The 27048-nt window shown below is 37.0% G+C and overlaps 1 protein-coding gene across 8 annotated transcripts in view; it reads right to left on the minus strand.

Moving 5' to 3' along the window:
• ldb2a (LIM domain binding 2a) overlaps positions 1-27048 on the minus strand; it is a 130056-nt gene that overhangs the window by 66047 nt on the left and 36961 nt on the right. For all 8 annotated transcript variants that reach the window (XM_055016700.1, XM_055016699.1, XM_055016697.1 and 5 more), the window contains exon 2: positions 8133-8235. In XM_055016700.1, the coding sequence (XP_054872675.1) occupies positions 8133-8235 (103 nt within the window). The remainder of the gene's footprint in view (positions 1-8132; positions 8236-27048) is intronic.

The raw sequence follows: 27048 nt of genomic DNA on the forward strand, positions 1-27048 counted from the left end.
GCAGTCTGTCTGGATAAGCTGCTTATGTCGTCTTCTGTCATGGTTATTGTTACTGATACATGTAGATTACAATTAGAAGCAACAGAAGATCTGGTAAGGTTTGCTTTTCATTAGTGACAAAGGGTGAGAAATTATTCAGGCAGCCTTGCAGCCACATGTTCTGGCACTTAAAACTGTCAAATCTCTGCATTTTCACCAGGAAACAAACTGTCATTTGAAGGTTTTCTAAGTCAGTGTGTAGATGGCTGGTAGACAACAAAACTACAAGGTGAATATGATAATCCATTAGTCACAACAGTCGATGAAAATTACCCTGCACTTGATCTTGACGTTGCAACTGGTTATCATTTTTCTTATCAATTATTCTCTTGCTTATTCTGAAAATTGTCAGAAAGTAGTTAAACTGCCGGTCACAGTTTTGCAAAAGCCAGATGGGCGTCTTTAAATTGCTTGCTTGAATTGCAGACAACAGACCAATACCAAATGTATTGTGCTGACAATAAAGTAAACTTTAAAAAAGCAAAAAAAAAATCATCACATCTGAAAAAATGGAACAACTAACACTTGGAAGAAAAACACAATAAATGAGCAACAAAGAAAACACTGTTTGGATGTTAAATTCTATCTGAGGTATGTTAGCAGGCACAATAATGTTAAGGCGCCACAATATCTGAGTAACAAAACGAAACACAAGCTGAGGTTGTTTTCCTTCCTCATAAAAAATCAGTCTAAGATATTTTGATAAATCCATTTCTGATAAATGTGGAAAAAATAGTGAAAAATGTCCCTCACAAGCTATTATAGAGCTGAAGGTGATATTACACAAGAAAGGCGACAAATTTAGAGGAGTTTGAGAAGCCATAAATTAATATTTGGCTTTGCCTGATAAATGCTATGTCATGTTTCGGGTATAACTAATGTTGATTTTATAACTGACCGTTATATGGTTGTATGTGTCCATCAACATGTGAGGTTGCAGTTTCTTCACAAGAATGGATAAATGGGCAGCCCAATAAAATAATGCCTCCATCCACTGCTATCATCGGCCTATTTTAATTTCCCTGAACATAAGATACAGGCTTTAAAAAATTCTTTTGTCCTACCAACAGTCCCAAACCCCCAAGATATTATGTTCACAAATCTATAAAAGAGAGACAAGCAAGTGCAAATGGCTAAATATCAAAACTGACAAGACTGAAGACTCATTTCCTATAGATTGACTACTTAGACAATAACTAATTGTTTTAAACCCAGTAAAAGGTCAGAACTCATTTCAGAAATAAGGATAAGATGATAGGAAGCACAGGGACAGTGAGGGCTCATGGAGGAAACAAACGAATATCATTTGTCCTCAATTGACACACAGGCATTTCCAATATGAGCGATTTCCTCGGAGAAGCCACAATGAAGAGCAGCTGACGAGTTGCAAAACACCTAAACACAGGTCCTTGCAGAAAAAAAAAGATTAGGTAAATTAGTTTTTCTAATTTTTCATCCGCTGAACGTTATGAAATTAGAGCACCTCAGAATGGAGAGAAATGATTGTTTCCTTGTAATTATTGTATAAGTTGTTGTATGACTCAAATAAATATGATTCAATTTCAGCAAGGATTTGAGGACATTTATACCTCCAGACATTATACAGAAAACATCTCTGCGGAATAATAAATATATTCGGATTGTTTCAATGGAATAATGAATAAGCACTGTAATGAAAATAACATTACATATAACTGTATGTGCTTTTCGAAGCTTAAGCCGTTTAAAAAAACACAAATCTAAAGACTTGCCATTTTCATTTGCTCAGTATGTTTGATCTGGAAAGATACACTTATTCTGTCTTCATTGCAGAAATGCCATGAGAAAATGATACCATGAAGCACAAATCTATTATCCCACTTCAGCCTAAGGATTCATCCGTACTGCTGAGAACTTAAAAATCTATTGTTCAGAAGAGATGTTGTTGTTCCACTGCAAAATGTTACAACCTTTTGTTTTACTGTACCTTTTGCAATGTGTATGCATGGCCCCTCTAACCACTGCTAACCACTTTCCACTTCCCACACCCTCCCATCTCTGCTGGTCAGTGTTGTTCTGACCTGCGTGACAATAACTACATACTGTATATCCACGTTGCTCACAGAGCTGGAAGCTGGGAGATTATTTTAGAGTAAGATCACAGGCGGTCACATTTACATTTTGTATGTTAGGCAGTTAGCCGATGCTCTTGTGCAGAGTGACTAACAATGAGCACAACAGCAGAATGAGCTTAAATTTCTGAACTGCCAACAGTGAAATCAAAAGGCACAGCATGAAGAATGTCAAAAACTTGCAGATAACAGAGAAGACAGAAATTCCTGTGCCACAAGGATGATTCTGCAGAATAAGAAAGGTGAGGATTAAAGCATCAAGGAGAGAAGATTTCTTGATTCACACATTTAAATCACATAACTGTCTAAAGATACCTGCTTACACTATTTATATTACATGTATTGTTGTTCTCTGTGTGTTTCATTGCTCACCATGGTCGTATTCTATAGTAGTAGTAAAAAAGATATATCATTTTTAATGCATGTTTCTTCTCAACAGATGGACACATACGCCAGTTGAGAATTGCTTTTAATTTTAGCTTTAAAGCTGCTAAAGGTAGATTTTTGTTTTATATTTTAGGAACTCAATCTTTCCAAACTGCTCTTCATTTTTTTATTATTAAATTCAATCTATATTATTGAGAGTATGCGCTACGGTTAGTTTAAAAATAAGAGAAAAAGTAGCAATAGCAGTGTTCTGTCAGACTATACAATATTGTGTATTTAAAAGTAAACAAAACTGATTGATAAGCAAAAAAAAAAAATAAATAAATAAAGCTGTTCACAGGCGCATCTCTAATGTAAGCATCCGGCATGAGTAAGGTTTGGCAATGAGAACTAGTTCTAACCTACAGCCTGTTCCAGAAGTCTAATTCAATAAGAATCATCAGGAAAGTTTATTTTTGATTCTGCTTATTGGTTACTAAACACATTTCCTTCATGCTAGACTATCCAGCTGCAACAATAGTTATATATAAGTTGAATGCCGTGTGTGTTCCGTCTCCAAATAGTTTGTCCAATAATAAATAATAATAAACTAGCATTGTCCTCTGATAACCAACTCAGTCGTTGCTAAGTTGCTGAATTAGCAGGTGAACAGCACACATTGTTTGATTGTCTCGAAACAATCCCTTAACCTTAGCAAATGCTGATTCAGAATGCTTTACAAGGACACGATTAGACTCTGCTATTGTTACCAGAAAACAGCACACCGTCGCTACGGTGATGAATACTTTATCTAGTTTTGTGTTTCACTTGCTAACATTTATTTGCGGGACTCTTTATTCCTCTTTTGTGACGGCGAACACAACACACAGACTTTCAGTAACTCCGATGCTTACCTCACATCACTATGACTAAAGTAACTTGACTACCCTTTTGGCAACACAGTTCTGGGAGTTCTCTCATGCACCAGGAGAGACCTACAAACAAAAAAGCATCTAGTCTGCAGTACCACCTCCCAGGGAATGTGCAGTCAAACTATGAGTGTGCTAACTTCATTTGTTAAAAAGAGAGGAATTCTATGAATTAATATAATTGTCTGTTCACCGTGATAAACAGTGATGGGAAGTATGACCCTTCACATTAATAAAAGTATTAATAACACACTGTAAAAGTGTATAAGAATAATCAGGAAAATGTACTGTGATATTAAAAATAAAAATAATGTACGCAGAAAAATATCTCCTTTGTCTGTTATAGTATAATATTTTATATTAAATCATTAGATGATTACCACCCATGCATTAGGTAACAGCAGGATTTTTGAGTAACTAATCTGCCCTTTAAATATTCAGAATTAGCACAATCAAAATAGGTACTGTAGGTAGAACACAAACAATACCCAACCCTAAATATGACTGTACAGCAAATAATTTGAGAAACACTGAGTGAGTTCTCTGACTCAAAATGTCTCACTAAAAACTTTTAAGTTACCTTGAGCAAGACACTAAAATCCTCTTACTTGCTGAATGACTGTAAGTAGCTCAGAAGCTGTAACTAAAAATATAACAACACTAAGCAGGGTGCAAAAATAATTAACTGGAATATATACATGACAAGAGGTACTGCTATATGAGACACTGTTACATTCTATATCCAGTGTATAGCTGGTAATACAAAGGCTGCTGTAAAGACTCAACAACAAGCGCCTTCAGATTCTTAGTTTTCTTTGGAGTCAGATCTGTTGCCTGGTACATATGAGGCTGGTGGATTTTTCCTGGATGATGTGTTTGTGTGTGTGCGCATGTGTGTAACTTAGCGCACCTGAATGTGAATCGAGGAAGGCTTGCAACTGACGGTGAGTCATCATCGCCATGGTGTTAAGCCTCCGGTTCCCGAGGGAACAGGGTTACCGTCTCTATACCACTGGGGATTTTTATTTTTACATTTGAAAAGCAAACCGGGGCCCGGCTAACAACAATCCTCCACTGCCTGTCTCCTCTGTCTCTCTCTCTCTCTCTCTCCTCCTCCTCCTCCATGACTGAGCTGCATTACACACAAACACACTACACACACACACATCTGCTCATTTCAGAGCACCACATCCTTATCTATGTCTGTGTGATATTCAATATGTTTCAGATATCAAAACACAAACCTATGCAGATGAGATGGAGGGGACAATATCACAAACTCAGTACCAGCCTCTGCTCTGTCATCTGCTCCTGAAAACCACACACTAAAACCCAAGTCGTGGTGTTTCTTGAGCTTAGAGTGCACATAAACAACTGCTGAGAAATCCAAACCAAACCTTGGAAATCTGTTTAGAAATCCTTTCTGTAAAATATATATTAAAAAAAATAAATAAATAAAAAATTAACAGAAGACTAGGAGTCATTCTGCCTGGAAATTAGAGTGCAGCATTTTGGGAAAGACGTTCACTTGCTTCCTTTATGACAGAAGAGATGTTCGATACAACTCTCATGTCTCTCTGTGCATTAAGTGTGGGTCTCGGGCCAGCATCCAGTTAGTTTTACTAAGCATAAGGACAGGAAGCAGCAGAAAGCAGCTAGCCAGGCTCTGTGCAAAGCTAAAAAAGATGCCTACTATCTTCTATGACCAATCAACACTTTGCATTTCCTGTTAAATCCTAAAAAATACAATTGATAAAAACAGCCATATGTGGTTGTAGCTGTAACTAAAGTCGTACTGCAACTAGTGATTTTTTGAAGATAAAGTTCTACCCACTGCCACAAAATTATTAAAAAAAATAAAAAATAAAATAAAAAAATAATAATAATAAAAGGCTCTTTTAACTACCCAAAGACCAAGGTAACAAATTAAGCTGTTGCTGTTTTGTTCTGGCCAGCAGTCCAAAATCCAAATATATTCATTTCATTGTCATGAATGACACAGAAAGATAACAAATTGTCATTTTTGAAAAGTGACAAACAACAAATATTTTACACATTTTCCTTAAAAAAATCCCAAAATTGATTATTTGACTGTAAATAGAGGTGCAACAGAGACTAATTAGCTGTTGAGAAACTAATCTTTGCAGATCTAAACTGGAGCTATTTCTATGTCCTGGAAAGAAATTCAAAGTGAATGAAAAATAGAGAATCAGCAAGGCTGATCATCTCCAAAGTTATGAAATGGTCCTACCAACATCTCCAAAGCATAGTAGTCAACCATTTGTTGTTTTGTGGAAACTTAAGCGATGTAGCTACTTCTTGATGAAGGGGTTTAACCAGCATAATTTTACTGATTCCCATGAAGTGACTGTTTGGAATAAATAAACTCACTATGTTATTAAATGTGCTTAAATGTGCTGAAAGTGCCAGGTATTTAACATTTTGCGCAGAGGAAAGCTACCTATTTCCCCCGCTTACAGTCTTCACACAGTTTCATTCTGTAATAGTTAAATTCTTAGTTAATAGCTGACTGATTTCCTTTACAGGAATGAGACGTAATCAGCCCAATGTATAGCAAGAACGATGGTGCCAGAGGTATTTTTCCTCACTGTAATTCACATTTCAAAGTTTCTTTCAATGTCTTCCTCAATATTCTCTAAACAAGGCAGTCTCCTTGATAAGCTGAAGATATTATGGGTTTGCGTTACGGCCAATAGTTTTAATTTTTATTAAAAATCAGGTTTTATTCTTTCGTCTTGGTATAGTAGTGGGCTCTAAATACTGCAGTACACACTGTCTTCCAAGGCCATCGCTGTAGAAAAAAAGCCATTGAAAGAAAGCTGTAGGAAACAACTGATTTCAACCTTGAAATGTTTTACCATGTTTCTATGAACTGCATTTATTTGGGTTAAACTCACTGTTAGAACCAGGTACTTCATAATAGATGCATTAGAGATTCATGTTGATCCAGGCCTTGAGGTGCACAAACTGTCAGGGATCACTGAAACCATCTACATGGTAAATAACACTCAACGTGACTTCTTTAACTTAACAATTCTATTGGAAATAAAACATTTCCACTACAGATGTGTCATCGGGTTGTTCTACATTTTTCTAGGCATAAAGCGGGACACTGTCACAAAGTACCACCACAATGATCTTTTACAAAAACAGATTTTTGTGTCTCAATACAGATACACCCAGTAATCTGCCTATTTTCAATACTGTGGCATATACTTACATGTTTATTTAAAAAGTGCAACCCACAATAGACGCCTGTGATGAAATTTTCAGAAAGAGGTTACCAGTAGTTACGTGTGATGTTGCACCAATGTTCAGCAATCACATGCACAGAAAAAGCTATTGTTAGAATAGAGAGAGAGAGAGAGAGAGAGAGAGAGACCAATTTTCTCACTGACAGCACCTCAGTTGAGCAGAATGCAGGAATGGTTGACTCAGTGGCACAAATCTTTACTGAAAAAAGTCTCACTCTCTTACTCAACAAGTTCACACATTTTTTCAGAGAGGTGTTATAAAGGCCTTTTGGAAAATGTAGGAAATCAATAACTTAACTGGAAGAAGACACGGCAGGTTAAAGCAAAGTAGGAAAACCGCGCTTTATTTTTTCATTTTAGCACAAAGTCAGTCTCAGAAATGATGAACACCACAGACTGAGGTGTCTTAGCGTCAGAAAGTGGGTGTTTTCAGTAAAACATAATGGCTAGCTGTGCTTCACAGATACTAATAAACATGCCTTGACTCTTACTGGGACATCAACATGCGCATAAGTGGTCCCACGTTACCAACAAAATGACAGTTTAAGCCCCTTTCAGGAAAATAAGGTCAGTGGGTTAATTAAAAGCATGAATGCAAGTAAAAAATTCAAATTCAAAGATTTTGATAAACCTTTTGAGTTGCAAACATGTTGTAATGGGTTGGGTTGGCATAATATTGTTGGTAATTCCTTGAACTTAATATCGTGTGTAATTTAAACTCAAATTTCTACATTAGTTGATCTAAACTAAATCCAAGTTGAGGTAACTTAGTGAATTTGGCTTGATAACTAAATTTTTTACCTAAAACTTTTAAAAACGTAACTTTTAAAATTTGTAAATTTATAAACTTATGTTCATAATTACAGAAATCAAGTATACAACACACCAGAATTCCTTTAAAATAATGTAGAAATACTATCTGAAAGAACTTAATTTTTAATAGTACTCTAACAGACTTGTGCTTATGTTACCCATCATGAAGTAACTTAAAACAACTTTGATTGAAGAGGAAAAGTAATTCATCTCCCTTAATGCAGTTTGTTGGTTGAAAATATTTTCATTAGTTGTCTGAACTTTAAAAAAAAAAAATTATGGAAACTGTTGCAGTATTTTCTAGAGTGCAGGCAGTAGTGAGTGAATGAATGAGGAGTGATTTTAGACACAGGCAGTTCATATAAAAACTTCATTTATGCCCAGTGCATCAGAACACTGCACAACCTGAATGAAAGTGAAAAAACACTCCTGATGTTTGTGAAAACTGAAATGTTCAAACATGATGCATACTTGTTGAAATTCACCCAAAGAGAGATTAGTTTCACTTGCAATGGCATCATACAATTTAGTAATAACCATAAGAAAACAATTAAGTATTTTTAAAAGATTAAACAAATGAAATAATATTCTTTTCTTACTGTATCTCTTTGGTCCATCTTCGAGGCAGAAGGAGAGCGTGAGAGTGGCGTCCTCTTCGAAAAACTCTGTAGCGAAAGCATCCCACCACAAACTGTCACTTTCCTGTTAGACAAACAGACAGAGAGACAAATGTCATTATGCCACTTTCTTTGTAAACAACACTGTTAGTTCATCAGCATCTGATGCACTACATACGGGTATTGTCATTCAAATGGACCGTGGGATGTTTCGGTTTGGTGTGAAATTCTTCATTTCTCTCTCATACTATTTAATAACCTGGTGGATATCCTTTATCCAGCTTGTTCCTCTTGTGCTATTGCATTTTTTTTTTTTTTTTTACATAAATACAACATTGATTTATTCTGATAAGACAAAGATATTGTGACTATGCCAGCTTCTGTATGAGACCAGATAAAAAAGGGAACATTGTTCCTTTAATATATAAAGTCTTATTACCTTTATTGTATTAAAATGAAAATTTAAATCTTAAATTTATATTGAAAACTGCTTCAACAATCAACTATGAACAGTGAAGTTGATTAAAAAGACATTACCGTGTAGACAAATCACAACAAATCAGTAAAATTAAACAAAAAATAAATAAAACACAGGAAAACAACTCTGTAAAACCAGGTTTGGTGAGGTGTTTTAAAAGAGGATGCTCTCTTTTTGCCCTAAGAATTTGATGCATGTTGATGTAAAGCCACAGTCTGGTAACACACTTTACTTAACTTAAGCCTAGACTTTGGGAGAGCCCTGCCTGAGGCTTCTACAAGGCTGAAATACAAGCTGGGGTCCAACAGCTTTACAAATCACTGCTCTTTGTACCTTTCACAGCAGGTCAGGACAATTTTAGCCCCTACTTTTGAATATGGTGGTTATTATTTCCTTTCATGTATCAATAAACAAACGTGAGTGATTTGCTTAACCTGTGAAAAACACTTGCACGAAAGGAGAGGTGACAGTATTATGAGTAGAAATAATAGTAGCGGTAGCAGCCACAGTAGTATGAGCTCAATAGTAACAGTGTCATTAGTGGTAGCAGCAATAATAATTATACAGCAGGTGTATTAATAGTAGCAGTAGTAGTAGAGGTGCTGACAGGGGTAGCAGTAGGTTTAACACCAGCGCTAGCAGTGGCAATAAGTGACAGAAGCAGTGGTCGTCTTCTCACAGCTGGGACAGCAACTCTGTGAGGAAACATGATCATGCAAATCTTTTTGCCCTGAAATTACTCCTCTAAAAGCTTGTTTGCTCTCTTCCCCCTCTTCACAAAAACTCCTGATAATGTTAGCAGGGCAACTCTCCCCCACCCCTCCACCCACCGACGTTTAACTGATGCTAATTTCCTCTGACACGTTGTGACAGATCACCACGTTTCATTCTCCGCCGGGCTGCGGGATGGCAAGCACTTCCCAGATGTTGACAATTAGTGTTGTCACCATCGAGCAGTGTCAAGCCTACTAAGCGGTGACCGGAGCGCCCCGCAGGTCAACGCGTCTCATACACGTTGGGCCTGATGCAAAGAGGAAGACATGTGGTGTGGAGGACCTGGACGTAACCCTCAGCTAAGCGGGATATTAATAAGTGATCATGAGTTAGTTAGGAGCTGTGGATTACACAATGAACTCAGTAAAACGCATAAGACAGTGAAGGTTGAACAGTTATGAGGCATTTTGGAAAACTTTTCACTCATGGAAAGATCAAGTAAAGCCAGATTGTGTTTTCAATTCATCTGAATACATCTGATTCATGCCACCAAATACTACATCTGTCAATTTAAGTATGAATAATTTTTAGTGTTTAGGGAATTTTCAAAAACTGGAGCATCAATTCTGTTAAAAAAAAAAAAAAAAACACAGCCTCCTCAACAGATAATGCTGGGAACTACAACAAGATGTATACTTCTATCCATAAATAACATTGTGACTTCCTTTTTAACAAATCATTTAATTGGATCCATAAAGGATGGACAATTTCTCTGAGCTCAAGATGACATTTTCAAATTCCGTGTTGACACAAATGCATTGTTGTAAGCTAAAAGCAACAATTATTTGGTCTCATTGCTTTATGAATTATTTGCAAAACTAGGGGGAAAAAAATTACATTTTCTAAAAACAAAAGCATTCGATAAGTTTTGTGCTTAAGCACAATTTTAGCATTAAAATACCGATAGAAAATGCATTATAGTTGAAAATTTCATTAAAAAATGGACAGATACTTTAGCATGAAAATATTGACTTGTAATTATTCTTCTCCCACCAGTTTAATAAGAGTGAGTATCTGCACCCAAACAGTTAAAAAACACATCACTGACCCTCACTGTAAAAGTATAAAACAGACTGATGTATGAAAACAAGCCAGGATTTTCTGTGTGCATCCCTGGAATATGGAAGTGTGTGTGTGCTGCCAGCACTGGTGGTACTACAGCGTCAAATCTTCCCTTTAACATAAAAACAATCTTTGCATGGAAATTTTTAATTGAAATAGAAAATTCGGCAGTCAAACACACACCACTGACCAGCTGTCCACTTGGCATGAACCGCATGAGCCTCTGTGTGTGTTTGACGGACTGAGTCATACTGTGAGAATCAGCAGGTGTGAACAGCCAGCATGTGTGTGGTGTCATGTCAATACATCTATTTCAGAAACACAGACGGAGAAGAGTGACACGCCAGGACAAAACACACACAGAGAGAGAGAGAGAGAGAGAGAGAGAGAGAGCGAGAGAGAGAGAGAGAGACGGAGACTGACTTTGGTGCTACTCAGCATTCAGATTGAGTTCAACCCATAATCCAGTACCATGAGGGGGCGGGCACTCCTGGGATTGACAGTCAAGTGAAGGGTGAACAAGATGCTCACTCTCTACACTCACACAGCAGCTCTCAATCACCATGCTCTGCGCAGGCAATTTCTGCACTGGTACTATTTTTAATAAAACTAAAAATTAATGGCATAACCCAGAGATCAAACAGCTCTCGTGACAAATAGACACTACAAGCTACTGTATTTGATATTAAAGGATAACGCTGCATTCCTGTCATATAGTGTTTAGGTCATAAAGCTGGTTGTTTAAGAGTTAAAATATTATGTGTTGACAGTCATCCATTATCCATTTAATTATGTGCAACTTGCAAACACACAGACTGGTCATTTTGAGAGATTCTGCATGATATGAATGTGTCCAAAGGCTGTCTTTTTATTATTTGCCTTATTTGATATTTGAGTATTTATGTACTTTGCAACTTGTGGTTTTAAACAGTGCTGTACAAATACATTAAATAATTGTTATCTGTCTTTCTTACTGCATTATCAATACATAAAAACCAAAATCAACAATATCTACAGGTCAAAAAACAACTCACTTTAAGTTATTTTCAATAGACGCTGGTGATATGAATCTACAAGCGGATGCCCGATGCTCCAAAAACACGATGAAGAGTCAATCACTCATGTTTTTATTTTACTCCTTCCAACCTATATCTCTCCTCCAACAATGTCCAGATGTTCCATTGTGTCAGAAAGGAGTAAGAAAAACATATTATTGCCATTACACAGTTCCAATCCTAACCTTTAGCATCGTCAACAAGTGCTTGAACAACATCTCAATGGTAACATGGCAACAGTGCAGTTAGCCACGCTTGGTGTATTGTAATTTTGTCGCTCAGAGCTCAGAATGTGCACATAGCATTACCCTATGGGTACAGTGAACACAAAATAGACCATTCTCCTGTTAATGTTTTTTTTCTCTACACAGAAATGGTTCAAATAGGGTCTATATGTTTCTAAATCAAACTACCAGTTGACAGAAAAGGCCTACTTTGAATCAAACTTCCACTATAGGGTCTTTATCATCCTGTTTATCCCCATTTATTAGCCAATATCAAGGCAGTAACTTTACCCCTTACAGAGTCTACTGTAGTCTGTAGATGTTAACTTGCCTATATTACACAAACTGGGTAAAAAAAAAAAAAAAAAAAAAAAAAAAGCTTGAAGTTTCACAGTGCTGTGCTGAGTCCAAAAACAGCAGACACGGCAATCCTAAAATAAAATCTCACTGTCTTCTTTTGCTAGAACCTGTGCGCTGCAGGTATAGCAAGTAAACAGATACATCCAGGAGCACATCACCTTTACCAACACGTTCAGTATAGCCACTGCATTAGTCCTTTGTGCAATCCTAACTCTTTTTTGCTCTGTCTGTGCCACTCAGCTCTAAGCCAGAAGACACAAATATTAAAAACATCCCTAACATGTGACTGAATATTTCTAATAGTCTAAATAATTTCCATAAACAGCCGAGCACAGTAATTCTAATACATTTGTGTTGGGTTTGAAATCTCAGATTAGTGGCACATTTAGTGTACTGAACGTAAGGCAGTGGGACTGTGTATGTGGGAGTCACTCAAAATAAACTACAGAAGAACGGTGTTCATCAGAATGAAGGAAATGTCATCCACTGCAGCAGTGTAGCTCATTTATATTACAGCATCCTTGGCTGAATGATGGTCCAGCTCTTTTAACTGATGGTTCACAAAAGCTTCAGTGATGAATAAAACACGGCGGATCTGTAGCTCAATGAGCAGACCGATAATCTCACCATAATGCTCCAGCACAGTCTCTAAGATCTTGTATCAGTCAGCAAATGCTTCCCTTATAGGAGCTAGAACTGGGAAATGTTTGATGATATACTTTGCTTTAAAATAAAACATGTCCGTTAAATAGCTGCCTCTTTATTATCAATGAGATGGCCTCTGAATTGCAGTGACTTAAAACTCTGATCAAGCTAACTGAAGTATCTAGCATTAGCTAAATCACACAAAACGCAGCTTTAGCTCACTTATTTTGAACTTTCATTGCCTTATATTGTGTACCTGCTTCAAAACATACGTATATTTTTCACATAAAGTGCAGAATGTCATCGTGTGAAAAGCAAACACCTCTAAAAAAAAAGTTAACTGACAAAAAAACAGAGAACGTCCACTTTAAAAACTTAATATAACTACGAAAAAAGGTATAATATAAAATATGACAACGCGAAGTAAGTACAGACAAAACTTGTGCTCTCATCAATGTGATTCCCAAAAAAACTGAAAATACGACGTCAATATAACTAAATTTCCTCCATTTTTCCGGCCGTTTACCTGCACCTGTCAGAATAAAAGCCTAAAAAAAAATAATATTGCAGGAGGTAAGCAGGAACTCTTGATAATTTTGAGCATCAAAACATTTAATTTCCGGCAATATAGTCTTTTTTATTGCACTGATTTGTGCTTTTTGTGAATCATTTTATGATCTAATCATCACAGGAAAACAAAAAAATGCAGACATCAGGTGACAACTTGAAATATAATGGACTATAATGCAGCAAGGCTCTCAGGCACGGTGTATTGCTTTGAAATATTTAGCTCACATTTTCTCATTTAACATCATCTCCATTGAGTCATCACAATATATACAGGCTGGATTTACTCCTCTGTCACCTTTGGGGGTCTTTTGTTTTGGTGATCTCTTTAAATGTGTATGCAGCACCTGTTCAGTGATTTAAAAATAATTTTAATCACCTTGCTGGACTTTTTACCGTTTGCACATGCTCAAAACTTTCTACACATTCAGAACACATCATACAAATGCATCTATGAGTCAGTACGATAGCTGATTTTCAAAATATAAGCCCTTTGCTTCTACTGTTTGTATTGTGGTGGATAAATGCATGTCTAATAATGCATGCCTTGCTTCCCCCCCTAAAATCTACACCTGCGTACTTTTTACTGCACTGCACTCATCAGGCAGCTGCACATGCTTATCAGTAACTGTACAAATTGAGATTTTACAATACAAAACCCCTGAAGAGGCTTTAAAAAAAAATAATGATTTCTCGCTATAAATTTGACAACTCAACACCAGATTTAAGTGGAGCAGTTGACGGACAGAAAATTCATCAGCAACTACTATTTTACTAATGGTTAGATTTAATGATGAATTTATTAAGATATCCTCCAATCAAAAACACTTCAAATTTATTGATTCCAGCCTCTCAGATGTGAGAATTTTCTGCTTTTCTTTTCAATTATTTCAGAAGTTTTAATCAGTTATGTGGTTTGAACTTCCGGTTTGACCAAACAAGAACTGTGTTTAGTATGATGCACATGCCACTTAAAAAAAAAAAAAAAAAAAAAAAAAAGATTTACAAACCAAACAATCAGCTATTCAATAATTAAAATAAAAATAATCATCAGTTGCAGTGCTAAATAAAACAATCACTGATTACCTTTCAGTCAACAGCAAGAAGCTGCTCACGTGATTTTCTTAACAATACAATAGATAACAACTCCATCAGACAGCACTGAGTACTTTTAATACTTTAAGTACATTTCCTGTGTTAAACAGCATTTTCAAAGCAGGATTTCTGATGGAGTAGTTTTAGTTTGGTATTAGTACTTTTACTCAAATTAAAGATCTCACAAGCTCCTCCACCGCTGGACTGAAGTAACCATGACAACAACAACAGTGGTCCCCTTTAGTTTAATATCCCAAGCTTTGATAGTTTTTAAAGTCTCTGAGCAGTAGAATAAACCAAACACATTTACTCTAGTGTAGACTTACTACTTACTTCTACTTTCGTACATTTTACAGGGAAATATCAAAGTTTTTACTTAATTAAATTCACCCGACAGCTGTCATTCCTTTGCATGATTCCGATTTTACATAAAGCATCTAACAAAATATGATGTATTGCTAAACTAACCGGTGGTATAAAGTACTGAAAACCCCTTCCACATTGACCAAATACTGCATCGAAATAAAAAATCTGCTTACAATGCATTGCATCAGGAGCCACTTTACCTCCGAAGAAGTAATTAACTTTAATACTTTACTAGATTACTAGATTTTATCGCCAATACTGTTGCATCTGAATCAACGTGTTTTACAGGTGATGAAGTATTTTATAGTCTTCTCTTCAAACATTGTCCATGACACAGAAGATATCAAGCTTTAAGCACGACGAGAAAACGCAGAATATCACAGGCCTCTTTCTTTAATTTTGGCTAATTATCACTTTCTGGTGCCAGACAAACTATATTTTACCTGTATGGCTCTGTTGAACTCTGAACTGCTCAACTGCAGCTGAAGCAGGATTTCATACAAGAGCCTGATCCTCATTTTGACATAAACTGCCTGGATTTAGAGTTGGAGATAAATTTTTCAAGTGCTGTCATCCTGAGGGCGCCCATCACTCTGTTTTACAGACTCCGGTATTCATTAAGCTTCCTCTTACTGTTTTAATGAAAAGCGTTTCACCCCTGTTTTATAGGAAACTGTCTTTCTTGAAATCCCCATTATTCAGTTTTGCAGGAGAGGGTTAGTTAACTTCCCCTCAGCCTAAGTTAAACAGCATTTCACTCATACTGACTTCACTTCTGCTTTCCACAATGGTAGAATCACTTTTACTATTAGTTTCAAATTATTTTTCCCTGTGCCCTTCCCACCCTGTTTTCAAGATTTTCCTGGAACTGAATTTTACAAAATATCTTCTGCTCTAACTCAATATAGCTCATTTTGGCAGTCGACTGATATTTGGCTCAGGCCTAAAACCACCCTTTAAAAAAAAAATAAATAAATAAATGCATCTATTTCACAAAGAGCAGAGTTGACAGCAGTGTCTATTGTCTTGTCTCCATTAGCTCTGCTCAGCCCAGCAGGGTTCAACCATAGATGATATGGTTTAGTTTGTGTCTCTGTTGAAAAGCCTCCCACCCAGACAACAGAGGAATCAGAAAATAACAAGCACATTTCATGTGCATGAACAGCATTTAGTTTCAGCGTTCACAAACAAATGGGACTTGGCAGCTTCATTGCTCTCCTCCAGATCACTTATTTTGTAAATAAATATGCATTTAGTAGTGCTAGCTAATAAAGCTAAATGTCGCTCAGAACTTTGCCATTATATCCATGAAAAGTTCGATTTAGAATCAGTGACCACTAATCCTCCAAACTGGAGCTTTCGCGCAGCTTTTGGCCAGCGTCTCGCCAAATTGTGAACGTGGCTGGCTGAGCTGTGGACCGGCCAGGTTTGGCTCGGATCTAAAGACAGAGGAGAAGCTGGAACGGAGCCAGGCGGGCCGGAGAACAGCTAAAGCCTGGCCAGTGGACGTAAGCCATATGAATCCTCTGGCTGAGGCTGAACCCACACAGAGGAGGCTCACTGTGCTGCCCGGCAGGAAACGCTAGGAGCTCTGCTTTGACTCCATGACTGGTAGCAGGTTATAAAATTGTAAATGACACATATTTACTATGAAAAATGGAGCCTGCACTGTTCCGTCTTTTTTTGTTTCATCTCTGCCTGTCTCTCTTCAGATCCACCTCCCCCTCGCTGTCTGTCTCCCATCCTCTCTGCCGTTGCTCACTGACAGACAATGTCCTGCCTTCATTTATGCCCGTGGACTCTCTGACGAACCACGTGGCGTGACGATGTTTGTTGTCAAATGCTACAAATCAGGCTGACTCCGAGGGACCTGAGGTGAACAGACATGGTTGCAGCCGTGACGGCCGTCAGCCGATAAGGCTCTATTGATTCAAACGGATCGTACCCCATCTGAGGGGGATTTATCAATGTGTCAATTGCCCACCAACCAACCACAAATCACCAGCACTGGCCAGGCCCCAGGGATTTGCAGGAAATCCAGAGGATTGGAGGGACAGCATAGGGAGGATCCTCAGTAAATAGCAACAGAGCTGAGGGTTAAGTCCTCGCATGAAGAATTGTCCATACAGAATGGATGGGCAGATGACACAAAGTTTTACTGTCTATGAAAACACTCAATATCCCTACGCATTGCATGTAAGATGCTCATACATATATGCCTCACTATTTCTATACTTATACTGTATCTTTCTTACAGTCCATCCACCACTCGCGCCTCTGTTTAGCATGAGCCATCTTCCTTTTTGTTAGTCTGTATTTTTTCGTTATTGCTTCCAGCCTCTTGTAGCAGACAAGCCTCGGAGAGTGTAGGCGTGTCTGGGGCCTGACCTTGGAGAATTACCAATGTCTAAAACCCCATTCAGCTCCTGAATAGCATGTAGCACAGCTGACTGGTGGACCAGCAAAGTTTTACTGCTGTAAAAGATTCAGACAGCTTCGGGTTATTGAGGAGCACGAGAACTTATCAGAACCAAAGACTCACAATGATCTTTAGCAAGGCAGCATTTATTTTCATTGTATTGGTGAAGGCTATTGATGGAAAACACATTTCAAAAATGAGTCTAATAAAGCTGCACTTTTTCTTTCTTTCTTCTTTAAAGAAATCATGTTTCAGGTGCACTTTCTGTGGCAGGATCTTAAGTGGAGGACATATTCATCTACATAGATTTACCTGAAATGTCCATAATCAACGTCTAAATCTAAAAAGCAACTTTTCATACAAATCAAAGATTATTTTTAAATATTTAGTATTTAATCAACTATATTAGTGCTAAAACAATCAGGTAATTAATCAATTATTCAATTTACAGATACTTTATTGAACAAGTTTAGTAATATCATTTTTTTAACTAAATACATTTAAACATCAATATTTGCTGGATTCAGCTCATCAGATGTGAGGATTTGCTACTTCTGCTGCTGTTACAACACTGTAAACTGAATTTATTGGGGACTGGTCAGACAAAAAAGCAATTTAACGATGCCCATTTGGGCTCCTGGATGTTTTGAGGGTTTCTTCATTCTTTTATTTACAGATCAAACAATTAATCGGATACTTTAAAAAAAGGCAATTTCCACATAAAGCAAAAATACAAATTGTAAACAGCTCTAATCTTAACAAAAGACAAACAAAAGAGGAGAACGTAAGACTGACTATGTGGTTAATTTCATGGTTTTGGCATCAATGCAGTGTGAATTTTGTGCAAAATAAATGCAATGACGTGGTGATCCTTGAGAGAAAAACTTTACCGCACAGGTACTGTATCTATTAAGAGATGCTTAGAATAACAAACTACGGGAGACTCTCCTTTTGACCGCATGAACAACACTTTAATCATGCCAAGATCCGGTACAAACTAATGTCTGATATCATTGCAGGTTTATCCTCTTGGGTCTTAAGTGTTTTTCTATAATGCAGATTTAACATGTTGCTGCATTTGGCCACCGTACAGCCACCAGCCAAGCATTATGCAAATGAAGAGAAATGAATGCAGCGGGAGGAAAGTCATTGCCCTTGAACAGCCACTCCACATTCCCCAGGAATGAACTTTCTCCCTATAAATGAAGTCAGGGAGGAAGTTCCCATGTTTAATTGCATGTCTGTCAATTTGCTTCAGCATCTTTCTCATTCGCTCGCTCTCCTTTTCAGTGTCAGACAGAAGAAACCGCTGATTGTGTTACAGTGGAGGGTTAAAACACAGAAGTCTGGCGTTTTAATAAAGAGGAGCTTGGACACACATTCACCACAGCCAGCTTTCACCCAGAAGGTTGCAGGATTGATTCCCACAGCAGCAATTACACCACTCTACTGCTAAAGTGCCCTTGGTCAAGTTCCACACCGACACAGTGAGACTTGCATCGGCTAAATTAGTAAAAATTAATTTCAGCACTACTCTATGTTCAAAATAGCACATAATCAGAGCAGAAATTATCAGAACATTTTTCATAAAATCACCCGATCAAACAAAAATACACTCATTTGTTCAGGTTTCACAGGTGAGAATAATGGTGTCCATCTTTTTAGAAGATACACTGAAAATAAACTCATGGCTCATTTACTCCTCAGCTACTTTAATGACTTTTAGAGGCCAAGATACTGAAAACAATCAATTATTTTCAGGGAAACCAAACATGAAATAAACACAGTTGCATGCAGCAGGAAAATCTTTTAGATTTGTTTCCGAACTTGTTAATTATCTGGGATTATTGTGACATCCAGCTTGGAAAACACTGCCGTCCCTCATTTTATATAACTCTAAACTTTGGTTTGGAATATTGTTCAGAAAAAAACAGGCAAATTGAAGGTACCTGATGTTACACATTAAAAAAGTAAACAAAAATCGCAATCAATAGTTGCAGGTCTGCACATAAAAGTAATAAAAGTAAAAAACCTGAAACACGGACAAGTTCACCGAAAACCCAAACAGCTTTAAAAGTGTTTCACCTCAGTGGAGACAAACAAAAATAAGTCAATATAACCAGCACAGACACAACAACAAAGCACCATGTTAAGTGGCAACAAACATCAATACGGATGAAAATGCGAAAGCAACAACAAGTTGCATGAATGACAAAGCAGGGAAATAAAATTATTTACCGCACCCATGAGAAATTAAAAGGAAAAGAAGAGCGAGTATGCAGGTTCTGGTTTGGACACACCAACACCACTCTATCTACCCATCCTGCCTGTATTTCCCTCTGCTGCGCTAATTAGGCCAATAAACAATCAACACGGCACACTTCCTCCCACTGGTCAACAAGAAGCGTGATCAATTCTGGATTTCATCAAATCCACTGATATTATTCAGTTTGGAAATGTGTTCTGTTTTTCTCCTGTTTTGAACACAAACTCACATGTTGAGACTAAACTGACTGAGAAACTGCCATTAAAGGACAAACTTAAACAACATGCTTATGTATACATTTCAAGTTTCTGGGCGCTTTTTGCTCCTGTGACACTTTTTACTTACTGTGGGACAACTTTTACTGCAATGTAACAGTCCTGCACCTCTATGACCAGTCCAGCACAATCATGACCAGAAGAAGAGAGAACTCAAAAATGTCTTTCATGCAGTGCAACACAGCTATAAAGCCAAAAATCATCAACAAAAATTGAAAAAAACTGAAAACCACATGTTCAACATTCTCCCATGTTGCCCAAAGGTGCTACCAATTCTAGAAAAATGGTGGTTCTACATAGAAAAGATGTTTTACTGCTTACATGTTTAATTTGTTTTCATGTTTGTCTCCTATCTGCTTTTTGTAAACACTGCCTGCAGTTCAGCTGAAAATTGATTCACACATAATACATTTAAGGGTCACTGAAAAGTTGATTACCCCATGTTTCTTTCTGTTTTTACAGCCTCTGACTCCAATAAAAGGTGTATTTTGGGGTATTTTTCTTAAGATACTATGCCTTTTAAACTCGCCGGCTCATTTAGAGGGTTTAGAGGGTTAAACTGTGAAATGAATGAGAGAACGACAAATAGGGGAGTAAAGTGCATTGCATTATTTCATCAATTAATTGGCGATAAAGGAAAGTGTAAAGTGTTTTATGTTTTTTAAATGCAATTTTTATTAGCTTTTATTAGATTTTTGACTCTACTGTTGGCCTTTAGCAGTCTTTTAATGGTTTCATAGTCAGCAGCATTTAAATCACCTTAGAGAGCATAGAAAAAATATTTAAATATCTCTGTTATGTGTGATTTAAACTCCATCACAAACATTTCAATGTTGATGCATAGTTGCGGCTGTGCAGCGCACCTAAACATAACTGTTCATTATTGTGCTACAGTCTGTATCAGGCCAAGCTCATGTCATATATCAAACAAGATCGACAGTGAATGTGAGGCTTAGAAATGAGTCCAATGTTCCATGAGAGCATAATCTGTGATAATCACTCAAAACCAATATTTTCTGGGTGCCAGTAAGAATGGCGATGATGAATTTCTTGAAAATGAAATCCTCTCTCAGAAGACCAGAGGTCAGGATCAGCCTCAGTGCAATCCTCTCAGAGTTGTGTGCATGCAGTGTCTTGCTCAGTGACACTTCAGCAGGACAGATGCTTTGCTACATGCACGATGTTTGAGCAGAGTTTGTGAGCGACTAAAGGATGTCACTTCATATTTATGCCTGGCAGATACAGTTGCTAAAGAAGAGCGTGCATGCTCAGCAAATGCTCCCTGACTCGATGTGCGGAAAAAAGTAAGTAAATGAAGACAGTATGTAGTCTTTTGCTTACTTCTTCAGAATAATTCCATTAAGTTCATCTCACAGGAAAAACTACATGCGAGTCAAACAGCTGATCAGCAAAATGACGAAACATGCAGAAACCAGCTCAGAGCAGAGTCTGGCTGCTGGTCTAACGACGCTGAAGTACAGTGTGTGCCTCCCTCTGCTCATGGTATCTACCGTTGAACTTTTCTTCTTCTTCTGCTCGGCAATGAAATATTACAGGTTTGAATATTTTACAGTAAAGTATACAGCAGGAGCTACGCTGCTTTAAGTTAAGTGGCACACAACATTGCAAATCAATATAAAAAAGACTAAAGTAAATCTTTGGACCAGCTAATTGCAAGGCTGTGTGTAAATCCAGTCCAGGATCTCTCCTAAAAATTACAAACCTATACTACTGAATAACATTCTCACTTGGGTTTTGAAAATATTTTCTGCCAGGACCAGGTCTGATTGTGACAGATCACAAATACCTATCAAATAAACGCATCTTTGCCATTTACTATTGCTCATTCTCAGCCAACAAATCACATATTTGATGGGTAGGACTCATCACCATGGTGACCCAGAAATCAGAGGAGAAGCTTCTTAAAAGGGTCAGATTTTAACTCAAACCATGCTATTTTCTTAAATCTAACCATGTGGTTTTGGTGTCTAAATGATGGTCCCACACAGGATGCAAACCCAGGTCACCTTGGTGAGAATCCTGCCGCTGGTTTATGCCTTCATCCTCCTCTTATGCCTCCATACATGGACTCTGTGCTTTCTCAAACTGGAAGCCTTTCCTTTTGCATCACAGTCTTAGCTTTCATTAACAAAATATGCCCCCTTCCAAATGAAATTATGCTTCTTTCAAAGCACAAATGCGGTATAGTTGTGTAGAAATGTCATTTTTGGAAAACAAGGTTGGGAAATGAAGACCACCAGTTGGGCCAGACTGAAATTAAGCTATAGTGCACAAAATCCAGATATGCACGTCTCCCTCAGGATAAATTGTACCTTTGGTGAATCTGAAATTTTTATCCAATCCCATCATCATTTCTGACCAAATTCCAGCAAGACAAATAGGTTTCCCTTCAATTTATTTAATCAGAAATCAGCATGCTAAAGCTGCAAACATAGGAAGCATCAGCATGTTAGCACTGACCATGATAGCATGCTGATGTTAGTATTTAGCTCAAATTGATGCTATGCATGTTTATGACCTATCTCAAAAGATATTGGAAAATGACACTAATATATCCGAGCCATTACTGACAATAACTGAACAGAATTAGTGCTGCCCAATTTTGAAATAAGCAGACAATCCTCCAAGCAACTCTTGGAGATGGTTTTGCAATTACAGAAGAATAAACAGAGCTGCATTGTGGTTATATCGCAGTATAAATAGTACAAAGGGAACATGTCAGCATTTCGCTCAAAGATCCTTCATCTGAACACGTCGCCCGGGTGTAAGATATCAACCTGTGACCTCTCAGTTTCAGGACAAACTCCCAAACCACGTCGGACAGAGAGAACAACAGGACATAGACTGACTACAGGCCCGTCTGCCTGTTGTTATCTGAGCGACAGTGCAGCCTGGAAGGAACCATGGGAAAGGGCCAGGAAAAAGGTGGGTCTATTGTCCCAGCATCCTGCTGGATGTTACTGACGCTCGTGATTTGACCAGAGGTCTTTTTTTTTCTTCATATGATTTTCTGGGAACATCCTCTAGGAGCATCCCATGGCCAGAATTACATTTAATCACAAAGACTGTTGTGTGAGCCAGTGATATGGACAAATATCTTTTTAATTTCTCTCTACTATAGTAGAATAGTATTATTTTTTAACATTTGTCATTACATGCTTATTGTATATACATTAATATTCTATGTTAAAACTCAAAGGCATTATATGAATCATGACTCTTAGTTTCATTGTGAAAATAGTCAATGGCTCAATGGCTGATATGCAAAAATACAATGTGCAGAAAGATATAAAACAATAATCAACGCCCTAACGTATTTGATTTGAATGTAAGGTACTTCATGTCAAGTCAAAACCCTTAAGTTGAAATGATATATGCCTCTTTTGAAACGATGACCTGCGAATATAACCCTATTGCCTTGACACAAAAAGAGGAACACAGCTTAAAACGAAGATGAATGCCAGATTTAAAATTAATATTTGATTTCTCTAGGCTTGTTCTAAGATAGTTTTGTTGCATGAGGAGGTTTTCAAGGGAAAAAATGTAGGAAAAGCTCGACCAAAGCTCAGGTTGAAGGTCAGTGAGTGGTTCATTTAAAACCTGCTCCAAAGGGTGATTTAGAAGACTTTTTTTGTTTTGTTCTTTTACTAAAGGTCTTTTTCATATTTATTCTTTTTAAAAGAGTTCATTTTCAAGGTTAAATGTAATATTTTTGCCTGTTTTCAGGCACATCATTGTTGGTCAGCTATGTAATCATGAATATTGAGTATATTAAACTTGCAATAACTTTTTATTTGGTTTTGACCACTTGGGTGTAGCAGAAACAAGCTGTGAATACTAAAGCGACATATTATAACCTTTTGACTTAATACAGTCAGCAAGTGTCCAGCAGTTATGGTGCAACACTTATTTCGAACTATATTTCTGGCCACCTAGTGATTTAGGTCCAATATTCATTTTAACTGCATTTGTATTTAAATACTTACATGATATTTAGTACATTAAAACAGTATGTGAGAATATTTTACCATGTCCAAAACCTCAGTTTGAATCCGACAGCATGCAAAGTGCAAACTATCTTACAGTATGCAAGAAGTGGACACTATGCTGGCATAAATTTCCCACAATGCAATAGTGACACACACAATAAACAATGGCGTACAGCAACCAAGGCAACTCAGCTCAAACATCTACTATAGTCTTCAATATAAATCTATTATTAGGCTGCACTTACCACCAAGATCTAAACGGAGTGTAACAGCCAAACAGATGCTGGTAAAAGGGAATAAAGCTGCTGGGTTACCATGGTAACACGCGTTCAACTGGCAATGAGGCTTTCAAGAAGCGACTTGCTATTACGCTGCATAGTGTATCAGTCTGTTCTTCCAAAACTATCTTGATCGATAGCACACGACTTTAGCATATAGTGTATATTATGGGATTTCTTTTAGCTCTGCTTTGGGTCACTACCAACTTGTGAGGGAAAATCCAGCTTTACTATGTTCACCAGCTACCTGCTAACTATACCCTGTGCTGAAGAGTGGGTTTGTATATATTATCAAAAACTACTTTACACAACTACTTACACAATAATATTCAAACTATGCTGTGAGAGGAATTAGTCTTTCCTCTACAATCAATAGTATTTTTAATGACCAATTATCCAATAATTAATAGCATGAATGCAATTTTAAGGTGTTGAAAGTCTGAACTCAAGATGAAGAAATATCAGGTTCAGAATCAGAATCAGAAATACTTTATTGATCCTTTAGGGGAAACCACTTGAATTGAAAAATTGAATGAATTCACTACAATTTCAATCTTGCTTTAAGTCAGTCACTGCAGTAATTTCAGTTTAAAATTAGACAAAATATTAAGTTGGAGTAATTACCAGCATTATGCTGTAAACACAACAACTTAATAGGTTCATCTAAATCTATTAATTACATTTTATTTTGCAACCGTGCATTAAATTTAAGTGGTACTAAAAGGTCCCTGGAATCACTTTCTAGAGTGTACGGGAGTGGTGAGAGTGAATCAAAACAGTGAAGTTGCAGGAAAGACATTATTTACATTGTGATGTTGTGCATTTTTAGAATAAAAACTTTGATTATAACTGTTCTAAACACATAATTTAGTGGCAGGGCAGGCTCATGAGAAGTACAGCCACATATTGGTCACACTATGGTCCAATTTCACCTTGTGTACTTCATATATGGTTGATATGACAATACAGAGGAACTTCTGCAGCCGGAATGACTAGTGTCTCTTTTATTATCACTAAGGATAGAAGACCAAACCAGTTTCTGCTCTGGGAATTCATCAAGTTATCTAAACATCTATCACTGTGCTCCATATAAACAGACATTAATTACTAGCATCCATAACTTAGAAAAAGACAGGAAAGACAATTCACCTCAAGACAGTAAATTAAATGTTATGTCTTTCTGTTTCTATTCACTGATTTCACACCAAACAGCAGTTTTCTAAAGAACAGAATGATAAACAGGCAAAAGGCATTCAGCTCTGACCACAGTTTTCTGAGGATAAGGTTACTTTTTCCCTTCAAAACTATCAGCCCGTCTGCTCACCTTTTAGCAGTATTATTCTTTAATTTAGAAAGAGGGATGTTGGCGGGGAGTTAACTAAGGGAAGCAGAAGCTAATGCGATTCAGTCCTTTCAGTGACTGGCAGCATTATGAAAATATAAAATGTTTTTGTTTTTAATGTAAGAGCTTCGAGCAACGTTTTACGAGTCTACAAAAGCAGATGTCTGTTCACTGTCAATAAGGCTGCGAATCATAATAACAACACATATTAGAGATTCGGTTGATAGAGAAATAAATAATAATGTTGTTTACTCAGTCAAGCCAAGTAAATAACAAATGGTGCAGACTTATTTAGGCAATTTAGCTTTTCTCCATTGTTTTGTTGTCTGCTGTGTGGGAAGCAGCGAAAACACAGAATATAACTAATGTTTATCAAACTAAAAATGATCTTTAATTTGCAATATACTTAATAACCGAGGGATTAAAATCAACACTGTTCAATCAGTACTTAACTAAGATTTCCAGCATCACTGAGGCTAATTTTACCTGCAAAGAAAGAAGAAACATCTAAATAATGACAATAAAAGAAGAATCACTACATCAAATTTCTAATAATTAATTGTACAGTCTTTTGTTCAGTTTACTGCATTTATAAAAGTGATTAAAAGTCTTTTGTGACACATATGAAGCCTTAAAGTGATGCCTACGGTGGCTTGTTTTCCCTGATGGTAGATAAATCCAGCAGTAACGGTTCAGATAAGGGCAACATGATGTTCAACACCTTTCTTGTAATTACTCTCAGCCTGTTTCACACGCACACACTGCAATATAATGTCTGTGCTACCAAGTATTTTTACATTTTATTGAGTTCTACTGTTCTCCAATAGAAGCTCAAACAAGACACTGGGAGGTTTCTGCATGTGAGATGATGATAAAGGCACGCTACGATTAATGCAAAAAAATATTGGCACATTCTGCCTAGTGCTAATTTTAGGTTAGGGCTGCAACTAACAATTATGTTTATTTCAAAAATAAACCCTACAATTATGTTATTGATTAGTAGATTTTGTGTTCGCTCTTTAAGATGTTTAAAAATGATGAAAAATGCCACAGTTTTCAAAGTGCCATTGGAAGCTTTACTTTCTAAAATCCAATCAGACGAAGAAAAAAAAGAAATTGCAAATTCTTACAAATGCAAATCTTTGCCTTTTTTGGCTGTATGTGACAAATACTCAGTTTCTGATATAAACAAACTGTTTTATGTTTTTATATGTTGATTATTGGCTTAAAAAGGCTGATTAACAGAAAACAATTGGAAGCAATATTAGTAAAAAAATTAACAAAAATTTTGTTTCTCCTTCTCACGTGAAAATTTGCTACTTTCCTTTCACCTAGTCTCACCTTGAGCACTATTTTCCAAGATTACTGACATACAAATAAAACTGAATTAAACTGAAATGAAATGATTGCAGTAATCAAAGTTATCTACGATGAAAGACGGCGTTGATTGCTTTTTCTATGTCTTGTGACATGGAAATCATGCAAAGGTGGATATTCGCTCTTAGAGATATCCTGGTGTGTTCTTGGTGTCCTGGTTGCTCATCTTTAATCCGTCTCTGTGAACCTTACAGCTCAGTGCCAACTTGACCTCTACATCATAAGCCTATTCATGTCAATCTGACACGTCGTGCTGATGGGAACAGATCCACTTTGCTCCTGACAGGAACAAGGGATTTTGCCAT

The sequence above is a fragment of the Amphiprion ocellaris genome, chromosome 13 (genome assembly GCF_022539595.1).
Source record: "Amphiprion ocellaris isolate individual 3 ecotype Okinawa chromosome 13, ASM2253959v1, whole genome shotgun sequence".
Taxonomy (NCBI): domain Eukaryota; kingdom Metazoa; phylum Chordata; class Actinopteri; family Pomacentridae; genus Amphiprion; species Amphiprion ocellaris.